The following is a 15,172-nucleotide window of genomic DNA, read 5'->3' on the forward strand; positions in this document are numbered from 1 at the left end:
GTCCCCAAACTGTTTCAGCCTGCGCTGCTCTGTACAAAATGGAACCAAATGGACCCTTACGGGTTAATTTGGCTCTTATAGCTTATCATCAATCATTTATCTGGCCTCGGGTCAGTCCCCATCCTCCCCGGACCTCATGTTGAGAATAACCAGTTTTCTTACTTTTCTATGTTAACTTACTTGTTGCAGCATCATCATTTGACAACGTCACCACGCGCAGCCTACGCTGCAGAGCGCGCCTTAAAATAAATAAATAAATAAATAAAAAATAGACAGGCAGGCCAGAGCAGACCACTTGTGGGCCAGGCCATCAGGGAACTCCCCGGTTCTCCCGTGGGCCAGTCCGGGCCTGGGTGTGTTGGTTGTTTATGTTCTGGGACGCCATGTCAAGAAGTGCCTGTCTTCTACTTCTTCACAGGAATCTTCCTCCAACAACTAACACACATGGTTGGGTTTAGGAATAAAGAACAGGGTTTGGCTTTATAATCTTACAGGACACAAACACCGCTCTCCCAGGTCACAGTTGGTGTTTGTTGGACCCATTCACCACTGCTCCCACCTGACCTACTCAGACTTTCACCACCTTAACTTTCGTTCTTGCCCCACCGTGTATCCTCCTGATGGGCCGGTAAACTATAACGGCAACCGGCTGCGTATCATGCCGACATTAGAGGATGTCTTTTTCTGTCTGTGTCTGCAAGTCCCTGCCCAGGCGCCAGATTTCGGTGACTTCAGAATGAGACCGTGCTCTTTTATTCCTGTTGCTAATGATAAAAGCACCGCAATGGATGAGAAATGGCTGATTTGTGAGATTGAAATCAGGAGTTATCTTTATGATACCTCCTCATTTCACTTCAAAGACCTAAATGAGTGGGCGTCTGGCAGGAGGTAGATCACCGGGGAGCTGAACATTTATTGTTGTGTGGGGGAGTGGGATGCTCTGCAGAGCTTGCTAGCAAGCTAGCTTGTTTTACTAAATGGAGATGGTGGTATGATGTAGTATTGTAGCTACAACAATGATATCCTTAAGTTCAACACATTCTCACTCTGACCTCATCACATACAATGTTTAGTCATGGACTTTCCCCGTCGACATATGACACGAAAGGTACCCTGGGTGTGTTGGTTGATGACGTTCTGTGATGCTGTGTCAAGTCATGCCTGTTACATGCATTGGCATGATGCTGCGAACAGCTAATCAAACTCATGCTAATATGAGGTCACCTTTTTCTCTGATCACATTGCATCCAGACATTCAGGAGGTTTCCAAATTATCCATGAAGGTCTCTTCCTCTCCAAGAGCACTGAATGAAACAGTTTCACATTACAAATCAGTGTAACTCCACTGCTGCTCATGAGAAAATGTGAAACAGTGAATGGCAGGTTTGTCCGTTCTGGGCTACTGTAGAAACATGGCAGTGCAACTTAACGATCTCCATAAATGAAGGCCTGCTCCTTACGTAGATATAAACAGCTCTTTCTAAAGTTACAAAAACATTTCTTATTTTCAGGTGATTATACACTGAAGAAAACTTACTTAATATATTTTATTTCTACCAATATATCCCCCTAAACCCAGCACACACTGGACCTTTAAAATAGTCCTGGATGGGTGTTTGTTTCTTGACTTAATCCAAGAGGTTTGTAAGATGCAGGAAACTGATTTAAATTACAGTATAAGGCTTGTGCTCAGATGTGTGAAGAGAGGACAGGATGTAAATTGTACTCTGTATACTTTTAAATAAGTATACGGTCACAGCTCAAACTCTGTAGGTTATGATTTTTATTTCATTCATTCATGCTGTTTCCTGTTTTGCTTTGAAACTCACATCTCTTGTTTCAGATCTTTTCCCTCCCTTTTGATGACTTCACCTGTGTCTGATTGTCTGTCCCGCCCTGATCAGCCTTACCTGTGTCTCGTTATCCTTCCCCTCACCAAAGTATTTAGTGTGTCCAGTGCTCCAGCCTTTTGTTTCCCTGTGTCCTTTTCTTGGTTTTTGGATTTAGCCTGTTGTTTGACTCTGACTCACCCCTGTTGGAATTGTTTGCCTCCACAGATTGTCCTTCTGTGTACTGAACCGACTGTTTGACCAGTAAAGACTGGGTGATTTTACCTGAACTGTCTCAAGTGATGTGTGTTTGAGTCCACTCTCACCTGATTCACCAGGTGTTACACATATCCTGTATGTTATTTCCTGATGAGCCACATCAAGGGGGGGTATTGCACTTGTATTTTTGTGTGGTTCAGTGTCAGCTGGTGAACCACACTGTGCAGCAGTAGGTCAGGATGGACTTGATGGAGGCCCTGTAGAAGTTAACCAGCAGTGGGCGGGTGAGGTGGGCCTGCTTTAACTTCCTGAGGAAGTAAAGTCGCTGGTGGGCCTTCCTCACCTGATAGAAGGTGTGGACGGATTAGGTGAGGTTGGCCGAAATGTGGAGACCAAGGAATTTAAAGCTCTCCACCCTCTCAACTTCCTCTCTTTTGATGAAGAGGGTGGGGGGCTCAGTCTGAAATCCACAATAATTTCCTTGGTTTTGGCTGTGTTGAGGTCCAGGTTGTTATGGAGGCACCAGTCTGTCAGGCGTTCAACCTCCTCCCTGTGTCTCCTTGTTGTTCCTAATCAGTCCTACAATGGTGGTGTCGTCAGCGAACTTGACGATGGTGTTTGTGGGGTGGATGGGGGAGCAGTCTTGGGTGAAGAGGGAGAAGAGGAGGGGACTGAGGACACACCCCTGTGGTGTTCCGGTGTTCAGGATGAGTGTGGAGGAAGTGCAATCTCCCATCCTGACGTGCTGAGGTCTGTTCCTGAGGAAGTCCAGTATCCATGCGCACAGTGAACTGCCTAAGCCCAGGTTGCTCAGTTTCAGGACCAGTTTTTGGGGGATGACTGTGTTGAATGCAGTGCTGAAATCCACAAACAGCATCCTTACATAGGTGTTGCTCTGGTCCAGGTGAGTGAGGGCTGTGTGGAGCGCCATCATGACAGCATCCTCTGTCGACCTATTAGTTCGGTGTGCACACTGATGTTGGTCAAGGTCAACAGGGATGGCAGACTTGATGGAGTATGATTTAAAAATTTAACTCAGTTCAAAGTTTAGAGAAATAGCCAGAATGTTACACACTGTAGGTCTGACAAATATTAGCCTGCTGACAGAAACAATGTTGAGATGGACCAAAAACAGAACAGGATGCCTGAGAAGCAGTGAGACTAGGAGATAAGATAAGACAATGAGATGTTTCTACGAAAGGCTGAACAGGAAGTGTTTGTGCAAGATTCAGTGAATCTGTCAGTGAGGCTGATTCTGTTTAAGATGTTTTCTGTAAGGTTTGAGGCTACAAGACTCAGCTGTGACTGGAGTCTAAACTAGAAACTAGAAATCCTGATGGGCTGGTTTGTTTGCAGTGAAGGTGTAAACAATGATCGCGCATCAGTTTACTTTATATGGTGTTGGTGTGTGTGTGTGTGTGTGTGTGTGTGTGTGTGTGAGTGTGTGTGTGTCCCTTAGAGTGGACTTTTTTTTCTCTACATGTAATGGAAATAAAGGCTGTGATGCACTTAAGCTGAGCCTGAATACATACTCAGATGCAGCAGCTGATGGGTCAGACAGTGGAGAGCTATCCAAACACTCAAACCTGTACCCTTGTGCTGGTTAGATATTCACCAGCTGTGCATAGCCCATGCTCCATCAGCCATCTGCAGTCTTTGCACAGACAGGCAGATGTGTTCTAGTCCGTTTGTTGGCTGGCTGGAGCTGAAAAGGCAAAAGCAAATTTTCCCTGTGTTGCAGCACCAAAACTGGCATCCACACCATGTGTAAAGGTGAAAGCCCACACTGTTGTGCAACCAGGTTTTCCAGTAACTGATAAGTTGGTTTCTGGCATCATCAGCATGGTTGTTAGAGCCTAACTGATAGAGTAAACACCCTGTAGTGAGAACAAGAAGGAGGACAGAGTGAGGTGGACATGAACTGCTGTCTCTTCTGTTGTCTACAAATTGAGCTCGGCAGTTAACCGGACTTGGCACTGCACTGAGGTTTAGTCGTTTTAAGAGGTTCCTATCTACTTTTGTCAAGGGCCTTCCATGTTAACGCTGCCATTATTGTTTGGAGAAAGGTTTGGCACTATTACCTGGCTGAAAATGAGCTGTCTGCCGGAAAGTGTGAGCCATTTGTGCGACCGTTTCCCAATCGCTTACCAAAGAATCCTGGCTCCCAGTGTGTTCTATCTAAGGCGTACTACCAGTGATTAGTTTCTGTAGAAGTGATGGTTGAAATCTCTAGGGCCTGATAAAAATTGCAGAAGAGATACTGAGTCATAAACAGAATTCCGATAAACCGGTTGTGTATGGACGTGGTTCAAGAGCCGCTCTGTGGAACTAAATAATCAACTAGTAGTTTGGTCTTACGCCACTTGCGTTCAGATTTGCAGCAGGTTCTTTTTAATACTTTGACTCTTTCCACATTCCTCCAAGGTGTTTTCATTTCACCAGTAGGCTCAGACACTAAGATTATGAGCCAGGGAGGACAACAAGCATTCTTGTTGTGAGATGTTGTGTTTTAGGAATGTCAAGGCGCCACATATTTTGACTGTTGATGTGCACGTGTTATGGGAACTATAAAGATAGCAGGGCGAGAGGACTTGCTAGGCACTCACTCACTGACTGACTGTTCATGCGGTTGTATGTTTGAGTGTCTCCATTCATGAATGCTTATTAAAAAGGAACCCCGACTAGTTAGAAAAGTAAAAAAAAAAAAAAAAAAAAAGAAAATATAATTTCACTCGTAGGTCGCCATTGTTGTTTACGTCGCCGTCGCAATGCAGTGTGGGTAGTGACGTCAGATGGTTGCAACCGCCCGAGCGACAAGCTAGAGAGGAGGACAACGCAGAAAATATACAGGAAGGACACGAAGACGTAGTAGACGAACAGAGACATGAGGTGTGAGTGGGACAAAACAGCTGGTGTCAGTGCGGAAACTGCATCTCCATGACAACCGAGCCAGAGACCGTGTGTTGTCAAGAGCTTCAATTTCTGTCAGCAGCTGTTCAAGGTACCGTAAAACGTCATCCAATATCAATGATCTCAGAGATTAGCATCCACTACTGTCGTATGCTTTATATGTTGTGATACACAGTAAAACACACTGACAAGATGCTTATGAGTTTGATCATTGTTGAAAATATCCTTTGCATCACAGCACATGACACGCTGCGACATGCTGCATCCAACGTGTCTTTAACATTATCCGTCAGAGTCTCTGCATCGGACTGACTTGGAGAACACTGTACACTTACACTTACAGATTGAACGGGTTGAACGGGTGGACTGTCAGCTTCCTCCATAACCAGTGGTGTGTCCGATGGTTCACCTTCAGAAGCTACAGCAGCAGGAGTGGGTTCTTTGCAGTACAAGAGAGCATCCAGCGTCTCCTGTTTTTGCCGTTTTTTTGCGTGCATTTCACTCCCCTCCCGAGGGCGTTTAGACTCCTTATGTGAGAAAATTGTTGGCACGGCATTTTGTTTAAGTCGACGTTTATACCCAGCAGCACCCGTTAGCTCCTTTAGCAGCTCTGGTCGACTAAAGGCCTCAAAATCATCTGGGGAGAAGTGGCGAGAACAGAGCTGCGGGTCTTTAGGAAGTTCTGTTCGTCCACAAGCACTTTCCCACTGCTTTCTCCTCTTCTTATCACTAGGAAACGTGTAAACTTACATCAGTTCCCTTGTTGTCTTTCGACTGGAAATTACATCCAAATGCAGCGCAATGTGGCATTTTCTCTGGTGATAGCGTCAGGTAGCAGCAGCCGTCAGGTAAACAACTCACAGAGCAACCATTCTACGTCATCACCCCGGCATGCATTGTGCGAGTAAAATAATGGTGGCCTCCTGTGGTAAAAAATATGTGGTAAACACTGAAGAATTTTAAAGCAATGACAACATTTCATGTCTTTCTAACAACATATTTTAGTACAATAGAAAAATTGTGGCTTATTGAGCCCTACATGTCTAATTAATCAGGTTGAAGACTTTTTCTTTAAATTGTTCATTAAATAGTTGTTTTGCCACCACAAAATGGCAACCACGAAGGGACTTCATCTGTGAGCAGATTCTGGAATTCTAGACTGAAAGTGTGAAGACTGTACGCACAGCAAGAGCTGAGGCTCTTACCACCTCAAACTCCCCCACAAAGGAAGGCTGAGAGGAGGGCCTGACGTCTGGAAAACCGGGATTCCCTTCACCGTTGGGGTCCAACGAACTTGGTGGCTGTCAACACCTCGCTGTCTTTTCTGGTGAGTTTTGAGGAATGCGCAGGAAAAGTCTTTTCCACCTATTGTGATAGGTTGGCAGATGTGCCAGGCACCGTTTCTGGGAAGCGGAGTGCAGGAAAAGTGGTGAGCTTGGTTTAGGTCAGGGACCTAAAGTAGTGTAGGTTAGGAACCTAACACGACACCTTATTATTTCAGCCGTTAAAGGCGGAAGAAAACGTGGTGAGAAGCTGTCTGGGTTAGAGGAAAAGTGGAGACACTTGCTATCAAAGCGGAACAGACAGAGTGAGTTATGTTATGTTGTGTTTTAGGAATGTCAAGGCACCACATATTTTGACTGTTGATGTGCATGTGTTATTGGAACTATAAAGATAGCAGGGCGAGAGGACTTGCTAGGCACTCGCTCACTGACTGACTGTTCATGCGATTGTATGTTTGAGTGTCTCCATTCATGAATGCTTTTTAAAACTCAAGAAAGACAGCCGACGTGTGAAGACTTTTTCTTTAAACTGTTCATTAAATAGTTGTTTTGCCACCACAGGTGTTTCACCACTGATGGCCCGTTTTTTAACTAATTTGGATTTTAAACCCAGCACAAATTTGGTCAGAGCAACATTGAAAAAAATACAAAAGTGATCAGAGATCCCAACGTCCCATGCACATCCTGTAGTCACATCAAGACCTCTGGAAATAACTAAGTCAAGAGTGTGACCTTGATTGTGTGTAGGTCCAGAAATGTGTTGCATGAGCTCAAAAGTTGATAGCAAATCAGTGAACTGCTTTGCAAAAGGATCATTGGGATCATCAACATGTATATTAAAGTCACCACAAAGGAGGACTGAGTCAAATTCAACAGTAATTTTTGATAGAAGCTCACCAAACTCAGAGAGGAAGCCATTTTTGAGTTTAGGAGGACGGTACAGCGTGAGAACAAGGCAGTGACATGCAGATCTGGTTATAAGAGCCAGATATTCAAATGTAGAGTAGGAACCAAATGAGGTAGTTTTACATGAGAGGATATCTGAAAAAATAGCAGCAACACCACCACCTTTTTTATTAGGCCTGATACAGTGTGAGAATGAAAAATTGGATGGTGATGCTTCAATCAGCTCCTTAGTACCAGTATCATCAAGCCAGGCCTCAGTGAGGAGAATACAGTCAAGTTGATGAGATTCGATAATATCATTTAAAATAAAAGGTTTATTAGAAAGGGATCTGATATTGAGGAGGGCTATCTTTAAGCAGTTTGTGGAGTGAGCGGAGTTGTCAGCTATGACAGATTCAGGCTGAGGAGGGTTAGAGGAATTCAACGACTGTATTTGAGAGTTAGAGCCAGAGCGCACCGTGGCAGGACTTACACTCATAGAATTTAGTGCAATTGTCTGAGCTGAGTCTTGCCGTGGTGCACTTCAGGATAAACATGTTATAAGTTGGATGAAATTAGTGGTCAACTGCCTTGTTCCCTTTCTGTTTGGATGCACACTATCAGCTCTGTACAGACTTGAATTCATCCACAAGTAGTCGAAGTTAGAGTCATATCCTGCAGCAGAACAAAAGTTTTTTAACCAGGAATGTAGATGGTAAAGTCGACTAAACCATTCAGAGCTAGATGAGATAGTTGAAATGGGGCCTGACATCACAGAGCGCTGTCTGGCGGTGCAGCCACCCAGTTGGGAGGACCGTGGCCTGGCAGAGACTGAGGGCATGCAGCCACAGCAGAAGGTGGAAAAACAGGCTTAAACCCATAACAACAGTACTTACTGGAAAAACAGAACATCTGACTCCTTACAGGGTCTGTTAGGAAATCCAAACACTCAACAAGATGTTTTTAGGCAATCTTACAAATAACTTTCATGAACTGAAAACACACTGAAATAGCAGCAGCTATGCCTATTCTGCGAATCTGGGGTTACGCCCATAGACATCGGAACTAGGGGTGCGGCCGCACCTCCTCCCATCCGCCTCCCTACCCACTGCATTTCGCTTTAAAAAAATAAAGAATCTGAATTTAAGCTCAATTTGTCTGACTTACATGTATCTCTTTCATGTCATTAATGCATAGATCTATGCTTCTGATGTGATATGCAGCGTGCCTGACTACATACAGTAACCTGTGGAAGAGACAACTGTTTGAGACCCTGGACCTGCTGCGCTCAGAGGTGGAGCGGCGTTTTGATCAGGAGGGACTCCGCGTAGCTGCAGGGCGAGAGCAGGCAGTTCTTGAGGCGGCTCAGGGGAAACGAGGAGATGTGGGTTCCCCGGAACTGACCCCCTTTCCACGAGAACGGCTAAGCCTTGAGCTGGACATACTGAGGGATGTGTGTAGGGGACGAGAAGTTAGCACCATCCAAGATGTTGTGTCCATCCTGCAAACCTTGCAGCCCCAAACCCGCTCCATGCTGTCGGAGGTGGAGAAGCTCATTAAGCTCTGTCTGGCCCTGCCCTTATCTGTCGCAGCATCCGAGCGCTCTTTCTCAGCCTTGCACAGGCTGAAAACCATGACACAGGAGAGACTAACACATTTGGCCATTATGAACGCTCACGGTGACCTTATGGATGAAAGTGATGTCTCGACCCTGCTTAAAATCTTCATCAGTAGGTCAACTGAGAGAAGGTCCACTTTTGGAAATGCATGAAAGCCCTGAGTCAGGAGCGCAGACTTTTCTTTTTTTCATTCAAGGTTACAAATAATGTTATGTTCCTTAAATGGCTTGATTTAGTTATCAAAGTTTCATTTTCTTAACAATAAAGATGCCATGTTCATCCATTCTAATTCTCTTACAACTGCATGTTATTATAAAATAACTTCAAATCAAATCCTTAATCATTGATAAGTGTGTGTGCTTCCCCCGCCCCTCCCAACAAAAATCCACTCAGGGTGGCCATGCCTTTAATTATACATACTTTTGAGCTGTAACAGAATGTAAATAGGTGACTTATTTAAAAAAAAAAAAAACAGCACAGCTGTCACAAACAAAGAAATTAGCTATAGAGACCAAATCTGTTTTGTGTACCAGGCTGTAATCATGTCCATTTCTGCTGCAAAGCTGGCCATTTTGACATGGGGGGTCTAGGAGGATTGACTTGCTTTAGAGCCTCAAGTGGCCATTAGAGGAATTGCAGTTGCAATTTTCAGCCCTGGGGTTTGCCGCTTGGGTCAAACAGACACAGGACCTTCACCCAGGAGACCACTATTAATGTCACGTATGAAACAAGAAGTCAATGTTGAGTTATTTTAACAAACTAAATTTTAGATAACTAAATTTTACATCTATTTCAGCATTCAGCATTTCATCAATATGTTAGTAGCTACGAGGTTTCTGTAAGTGACACCAAAATGTACACCTGCTTCTGACTGCTCGTAGTGCTTGTGTTAATAAGGAGTGCACATCAATATTGCTTGACATTATAAGAAATTACAGTTTTAATGCATATCATGCTGTGTTACGTTCACAATACACGGATGCCTTTGAAACACGTACTTTAAACATGACAAAAGATTAGAAATATAACACATTTAGATAAATTAGGTGGCATTCAACAGATTAATCATCAGATAAGGTCTCTTAAAAATGTGAATGAGTCATTTAAATTGACATAATATATGTGTTTTCTACATTGCTGGCATCCTGTTCCCACGTGATTCAATCAGCAGAGAGAACCCCAAACACTAAAGTATCTGTGACGGCTGCCAGAATGTTAAGAGATCAACCAGTTAATATAACACGTATATCATCGTAGCTTCTGAGTGTGCTGTTGACTGGTCCAGTGGAGGCATGTCACCGTCTCCCTCCTCCCATGATGCGAGCAATGCGCTCATCAACGCTAGACAGCGTTAGACAGCCTCCTGTTGTTTTTTTGTGTGTACTTCATATCAAACCATTTTTATTTAACTCCTTGGATGGCATCCTTCTTTACCTCTTTCCAGGCCTTTGATTTACCCGTTCCTGTCACACCACTACAAGCAAAAGATAAAATGTTTTTCTCAACCCCACATCACCGAAAAGAACTTCAGTCTCAGCATCGGAAAAGTTTCTCTCTTCCTCTCTTTTTTGTTTTCTCCATGTTCGCAGGTCGACAGTCGACAGGATGCAACCGTCCATGGTAATCATCACCTCCTTATATGTTGGTCACTGCTTATTCATGGGTGGGGATGTATGCTAATTGCTGACTCGTGGAAGTGCACTGTCAATTTACGATAATTTGGCATTCGTGAACATACGCACATGTCTACCGTTAAATCCAAGTTTCCAACAGGGTTCAAGAATCCGGGGTAGGGTTATCGTACCAAAGTTTTTTATGTGCAAATCTACCCACAGATGTACGAACATTTCATGAATGTATAACGAGCAGAAACCTTAACATGCAGAAGACACATCCGAAACTGACGCCAGAGTGGTACGCAGATCATTAGATTTTGAAACACAGTGCTGCAAACCAAGCTGGTGTATTTGATTCTTTGGGAGTGAGAATGTGTTAAAATACTTAATACTCTGTCTGTGTTGCAACAATCAGGATACAGTTACTGCATGGAGAGTTTTTAGAACACAGTTTTTGACATTGCATTTGGTGTTTAGCAAACAGTAGCAGGAGTGTTTTAGTGTCTGGTGTCACTTCTCAGAAACTAAAAACTACTCACAGTGCATCGGAGCAATGTTGAACTTTTAAATAATTTGATTATGGAAATCCCCTTGTCGTTATCACCTGAGTTGATCAAAAATGACTGGCTGTTTCCACTGTGCTAAATACAGTCCAAATAGCAACAGAAAATGGCACCATTCAGCCACATAAAGCTGTGCACACAACAGTACAACACAGAGTGATACTGTTCACTGCAGTTACTGGCCGAGAATGTGTTTTAACACCACTCTCCATGCAGCTCTGGATATTTTTTGACCTCCTGTTGTATTTACTTACTCTTTACTCCAGTTAACTCAGGCACTGCACACCCACGCAAACATGTTAAGTTAGCTGACACCTCTTATCAGGTTGAGGTTTGATGTTGGAAAGTATGTGAGATCACGTGATTTGCAGGGAAATGTCACTGTCTCACTGTCTCTGCAAGGCAACACAGTTCTGGCACTTAATAGTCGACCAAACTGAGTCGACCAGAGAGGTCATTGGTTGGCAAGATTTAATTGGTCACGTAGTCACAGAAAAAAAACCTGAAACTCTATTAGGAGCTGCACCTTGTCAAAATAAATCCAAACCTGTATGACTGGACCATGTGTGAATTTAATTTGAAAGGACAGACACAGGAAGTGTCCACGCTCAGCAGTCAGACAGGAGTCAGGTTAATTTCCAGGGCTGGTACCTGCGGTTATTCCACAGGCTAGTTAATAACATGTCGGGGAGGAAATCCAAAGTGTGGGATCATTTTGAGAAGGTGAAGGACGAACCCAAGGTGATATGTAAACTCATCTTCATTGGTCGACTACAAACATGACGTATCATCTGAAACATGGAAGTAGCTACATGCCCATTAGCCCACAGTGTCATTAACAGGCGGCTCGCTCAGTGTGTGACGTGCGCTTGGAGATAATTGTTACGGGGCGGCAGCAAGGACCCAAGTGTGGACAGACGGTGAAGCAGCGGTTTGAGTCCAAAAGGTTTATTTCAGCTTTCTGGGTGAGGGGCTGAGTCCAGAGGGGAGGATGGGAAGGGTGAAGGGGTATGGGCCCAGAGCGTCCGAGGTGGCAGCAGGATGAGTGGGGAGTAGGCTGGAGCATCCAAGGTGAGGGCAAGTGGAGCAGAGCAGGGCTGGAGAGCAGAGCAGGCAGGTTGGTTACTGGAAACACAGGAAAACAGGATTACTGACAAAGAGCCCGTTTACACGTACACAGTGATTTTGATAAACGGAGACCTCTTCCTTCATTTGTGCCCTTTGTTTACACGCAAACGGAGATTTCTCCTCTGAAAACGAGTCTTTCTAAAAACTCCGGCCAGAGTGGAGATTTTGGAAAACTCCAGTTGCGCGTTTGCATGTAAACTGAGATAAACAGAGATAAACGGAGTTATAGGCAGCCGACGTCACAGTATGCGCCAGAACTTGCACCTGTGTCAAAAGTGCGACCTATGTTGCTATGGTGACAATGGATACATGGAAGGCTTGAGCTTCTCGTTACACTGCCACCTACAGGTTTGGCATGCTCTTGTGTATATATACACGGGTAAGTGTAAACGAAGATCTTTTTGAAAACGGAGACGGTGAAATGTTCGTTTATGAAAATAGCCGGCAACGTGTAAACGGCCTTAAAGTTTAACTCAGGTATTCAAACTAGAGGCTAGAGTCGAGCTGTATACTGACTGAACAGTGGCTACGATCTGGCAGCGTGCATGTGGCAGGGCTGAGTACAAGTAGGGTGAGTTGATTGCAGGATGAGATGCAGCTGGTGGTGCTCTGCTCTGTCTGCGGAACACCTGTAACCACCCTGCTCATCACACACACACACACACACACACACACACACACTCCAGCAGCAGATTAGTACGGTTTTGTATTTCTCTGTAATGTAGCACAGTGTTAACAATGTTACTGATACTATTCTTTCTCACACCTTCAACTCAAACCACCAAAATATACCATTTAATATCATAAATATGCAGGTGAGTAGTCCACTAACGGCCCTAAATGATGACTGCTGGCTGACTAGGAACATTCTCAGTCAGGGGCAGCCCTAGTTCTGACAGGGGGTCTTATCCGGTTAAGTCACATAAAAAACATTTCCAGTCTTGTGTCCAGCATCCCCAAGAGATATGATCACAAAATGTGTCAGCGGTCAAATTAATTAACATTAAACATCAGGATTTACACATACATTTGTTTGATGTAGACCCAGAAATGGAAAATTCCACTCCATGACTGATCCACATCTGGCTGTAGGCTGAACAAAGACACACAAATGCAGTTACATCATGATAAAACAAAGCGATGACTGGCTGGCTCACATAATGTAAAGATTTTTCCCTCATTAGGTTTCATGATCTTCTTTCAAATGATGCATTCAGTGATGTCTCACATGCAGCTCTGTTTTGCATTTGTGGGAATTTTTCAGTCAGAGGGCAACTTGGCGCATTCCTGAACACCACTTAGCTCATGTGAGTGTGTACAGAATGGTTACAGCACGATTAGTCAATCAGTCTCAGGTGAAACAAAATCTGAAATCTCTGGATCTTCTGAATCAGGCTGACGGAGAACATCCTTTTCCAGAAACTCAGATATTACCGCAACAGATGCCCTGACACGAATCTAATTCTTAATTTATGACATATTTTTCTGTAATATACGCTGCTATCATATACTTTAATAATGTATATTTAATCCATATATGCAAGTTTATGAAAACAGCAAACAAAAAAAGTGCTCATGCTTATGTTTGTTTTAATTATTTCACATACGTCATATCAACACGTATTAATCTTTATAATATTTTTATACAATATTTTATGTTGCTACAATATATGTTAATGATATATATTTAATTCATATATGCAAGGAATGAACACAGTATATATACAAAAATTCAGTATGCTTAAAAATGTTTTTCTAAATATAATAAAATATAATTTTGTCATATATTTCTATCTTTAGGGCGGCATGGTGGTGTGCCTCACAGCAAGAGGGTTGCCGGTTCGATCCCGGGCGTGGGAGCCCTTCTGTGCGGAGTTTGCATGTTCTCCCCGTGTCAGCGTGGGTTCTCTCCGGGCACTCCGGCTTCCTCCCACTGTCCAAAGACATGCAGATTGGGGACTAGGTTAATTGGTAACTCTAAATTGTACGTAGGTGTGAATGTGAACGTGAATGGTTGTCTGTCTCTATGTGTCGGCCCTGCGATAGTCTGGCGACCTGTCCAGGGTGTACCCCGCCTCTCGCCCGATGTCAGCTGGGATAGGCTCCAGCCCCCCGCGACCCTCAAGAGGATGAAGCAGTTAGAAGATGAATGAATTTCTATCTTTTATATTTACATATGTATAATATCACCATATATTGATGCTTTTGTGATGGATACATATGCATATAACATATATTTCTGTAATATATATTTATATTATGTATGTGCATATATTAAAAATAACAGTATGCTAAATTTTTATACAGTATTATATGTTTCTACTTATATATTAATGCTATATATTTAATATATGTATGCAAGTTTATAAAAAATAACATATATTCAAAAAGTCTTTATGTTTCTCTTATTAATTTTTGACAGTCATATATTTATATGTATAATCGCAGCATATATTGATGGGTTATGTATGTACATAACATTTATGTCAACAATATAAGCCTATATAATATGTTATATATATATTATGTATTAAAATATATTTACATATATTAAAAACATCTATAAAATGATTTTTTGTATGGAATTATATGAGAGTAAAAAAGAATAAAAAGCTTATATATGTGCACACCAGGTTTGCTTTTAATAAAATTTATGTGTATACATATACACATTTATACAAATACATATATGTTATATGCAGTGGCGATTGCTCTAAGACTGCAAGGGAAGCTCAGCTTCCCCTAAAATGTCAAGAAATAAGTGGTCAAATATGTACTGTTGTGTTTACATTTCATTGACTAAATATGCGCTAGAACGTGTTCAACTTTTGCTCAGAATCAGCTACTGATCACAGGTCACTGACGCGACTTCCTGCTCATTCATCCCCGGAGCGTCACAGTGCATTAAACAGTGGAGGCTCAGCGTCCAAAGACTTCAGTGGGGAAGCACAGAGTGGGTTTTTCCACTGCAGCGAAACTAGACAGTCATTGAATAAATGTTTGGTTTTGTCCCGCCCATTGGACGCTCAGTGTCTCTGGGGGCCTATGGGGCAGTGGGCTGGCCTCGGCTGGGCTTCTGCATGATGATTGGATGATCTGTCTGAGGCTGAATCCTTTTTG

At 43.1% G+C, this 15,172-nt stretch overlaps 1 protein-coding gene across 5 annotated transcripts; it reads left to right on the forward strand.

The window, feature by feature from the left end:
• Window positions 1–3,862: 3,862 nt before the first annotated feature.
• LOC125899810 (uncharacterized) lies at window positions 3,863–9,011 on the forward strand. Of its 5 annotated transcripts, none has more exons than XR_007450771.1 (3): window positions 3,863–5,049; window positions 5,302–6,285; window positions 8,324–9,011. XR_007450771.1 is itself a non-coding variant. In XM_049594373.1 (2 exons), exons 1-2 carry the CDS (start codon window positions 4,986–4,988, stop codon window positions 8,895–8,897), a joined length of 612 nt encoding a protein of 203 aa, XP_049450330.1. In that variant the 5' UTR covers window positions 3,870–4,985; the 3' UTR covers window positions 8,898–9,011. The 5 variants fall into 5 exon arrangements, 1 of the variants encoding a protein (XP_049450330.1); XR_007450773.1 differs by having other exon boundaries at window positions 8,350–9,011; XR_007450772.1 differs by having other exon boundaries at window positions 6,050–6,285.
• The last annotated feature ends 6,161 nt before the right edge of the window (window positions 9,012–15,172 follow it).

This window comes from Epinephelus fuscoguttatus, linkage group LG13, assembly GCF_011397635.1.
Source record: "Epinephelus fuscoguttatus linkage group LG13, E.fuscoguttatus.final_Chr_v1".
Lineage (NCBI taxonomy): Eukaryota > Metazoa > Chordata > Actinopteri > Perciformes > Serranidae > Epinephelus > Epinephelus fuscoguttatus.

Coding starts and splice junctions, on each gene's coding strand:
- LOC125899810 (XM_049594373.1), top strand. CDS start 4,986: ATGACAACCGAGCCAGAGACCGTGTGTTGTCAAGAGCTTCAATTTCTG. Junction 5,050..8,349: donor TCTGTCAGCAGCTGTTCAAG/GTACCGTAAAAC, acceptor TGTGATATGCAG/CGTGCCTGACTACATACAGT.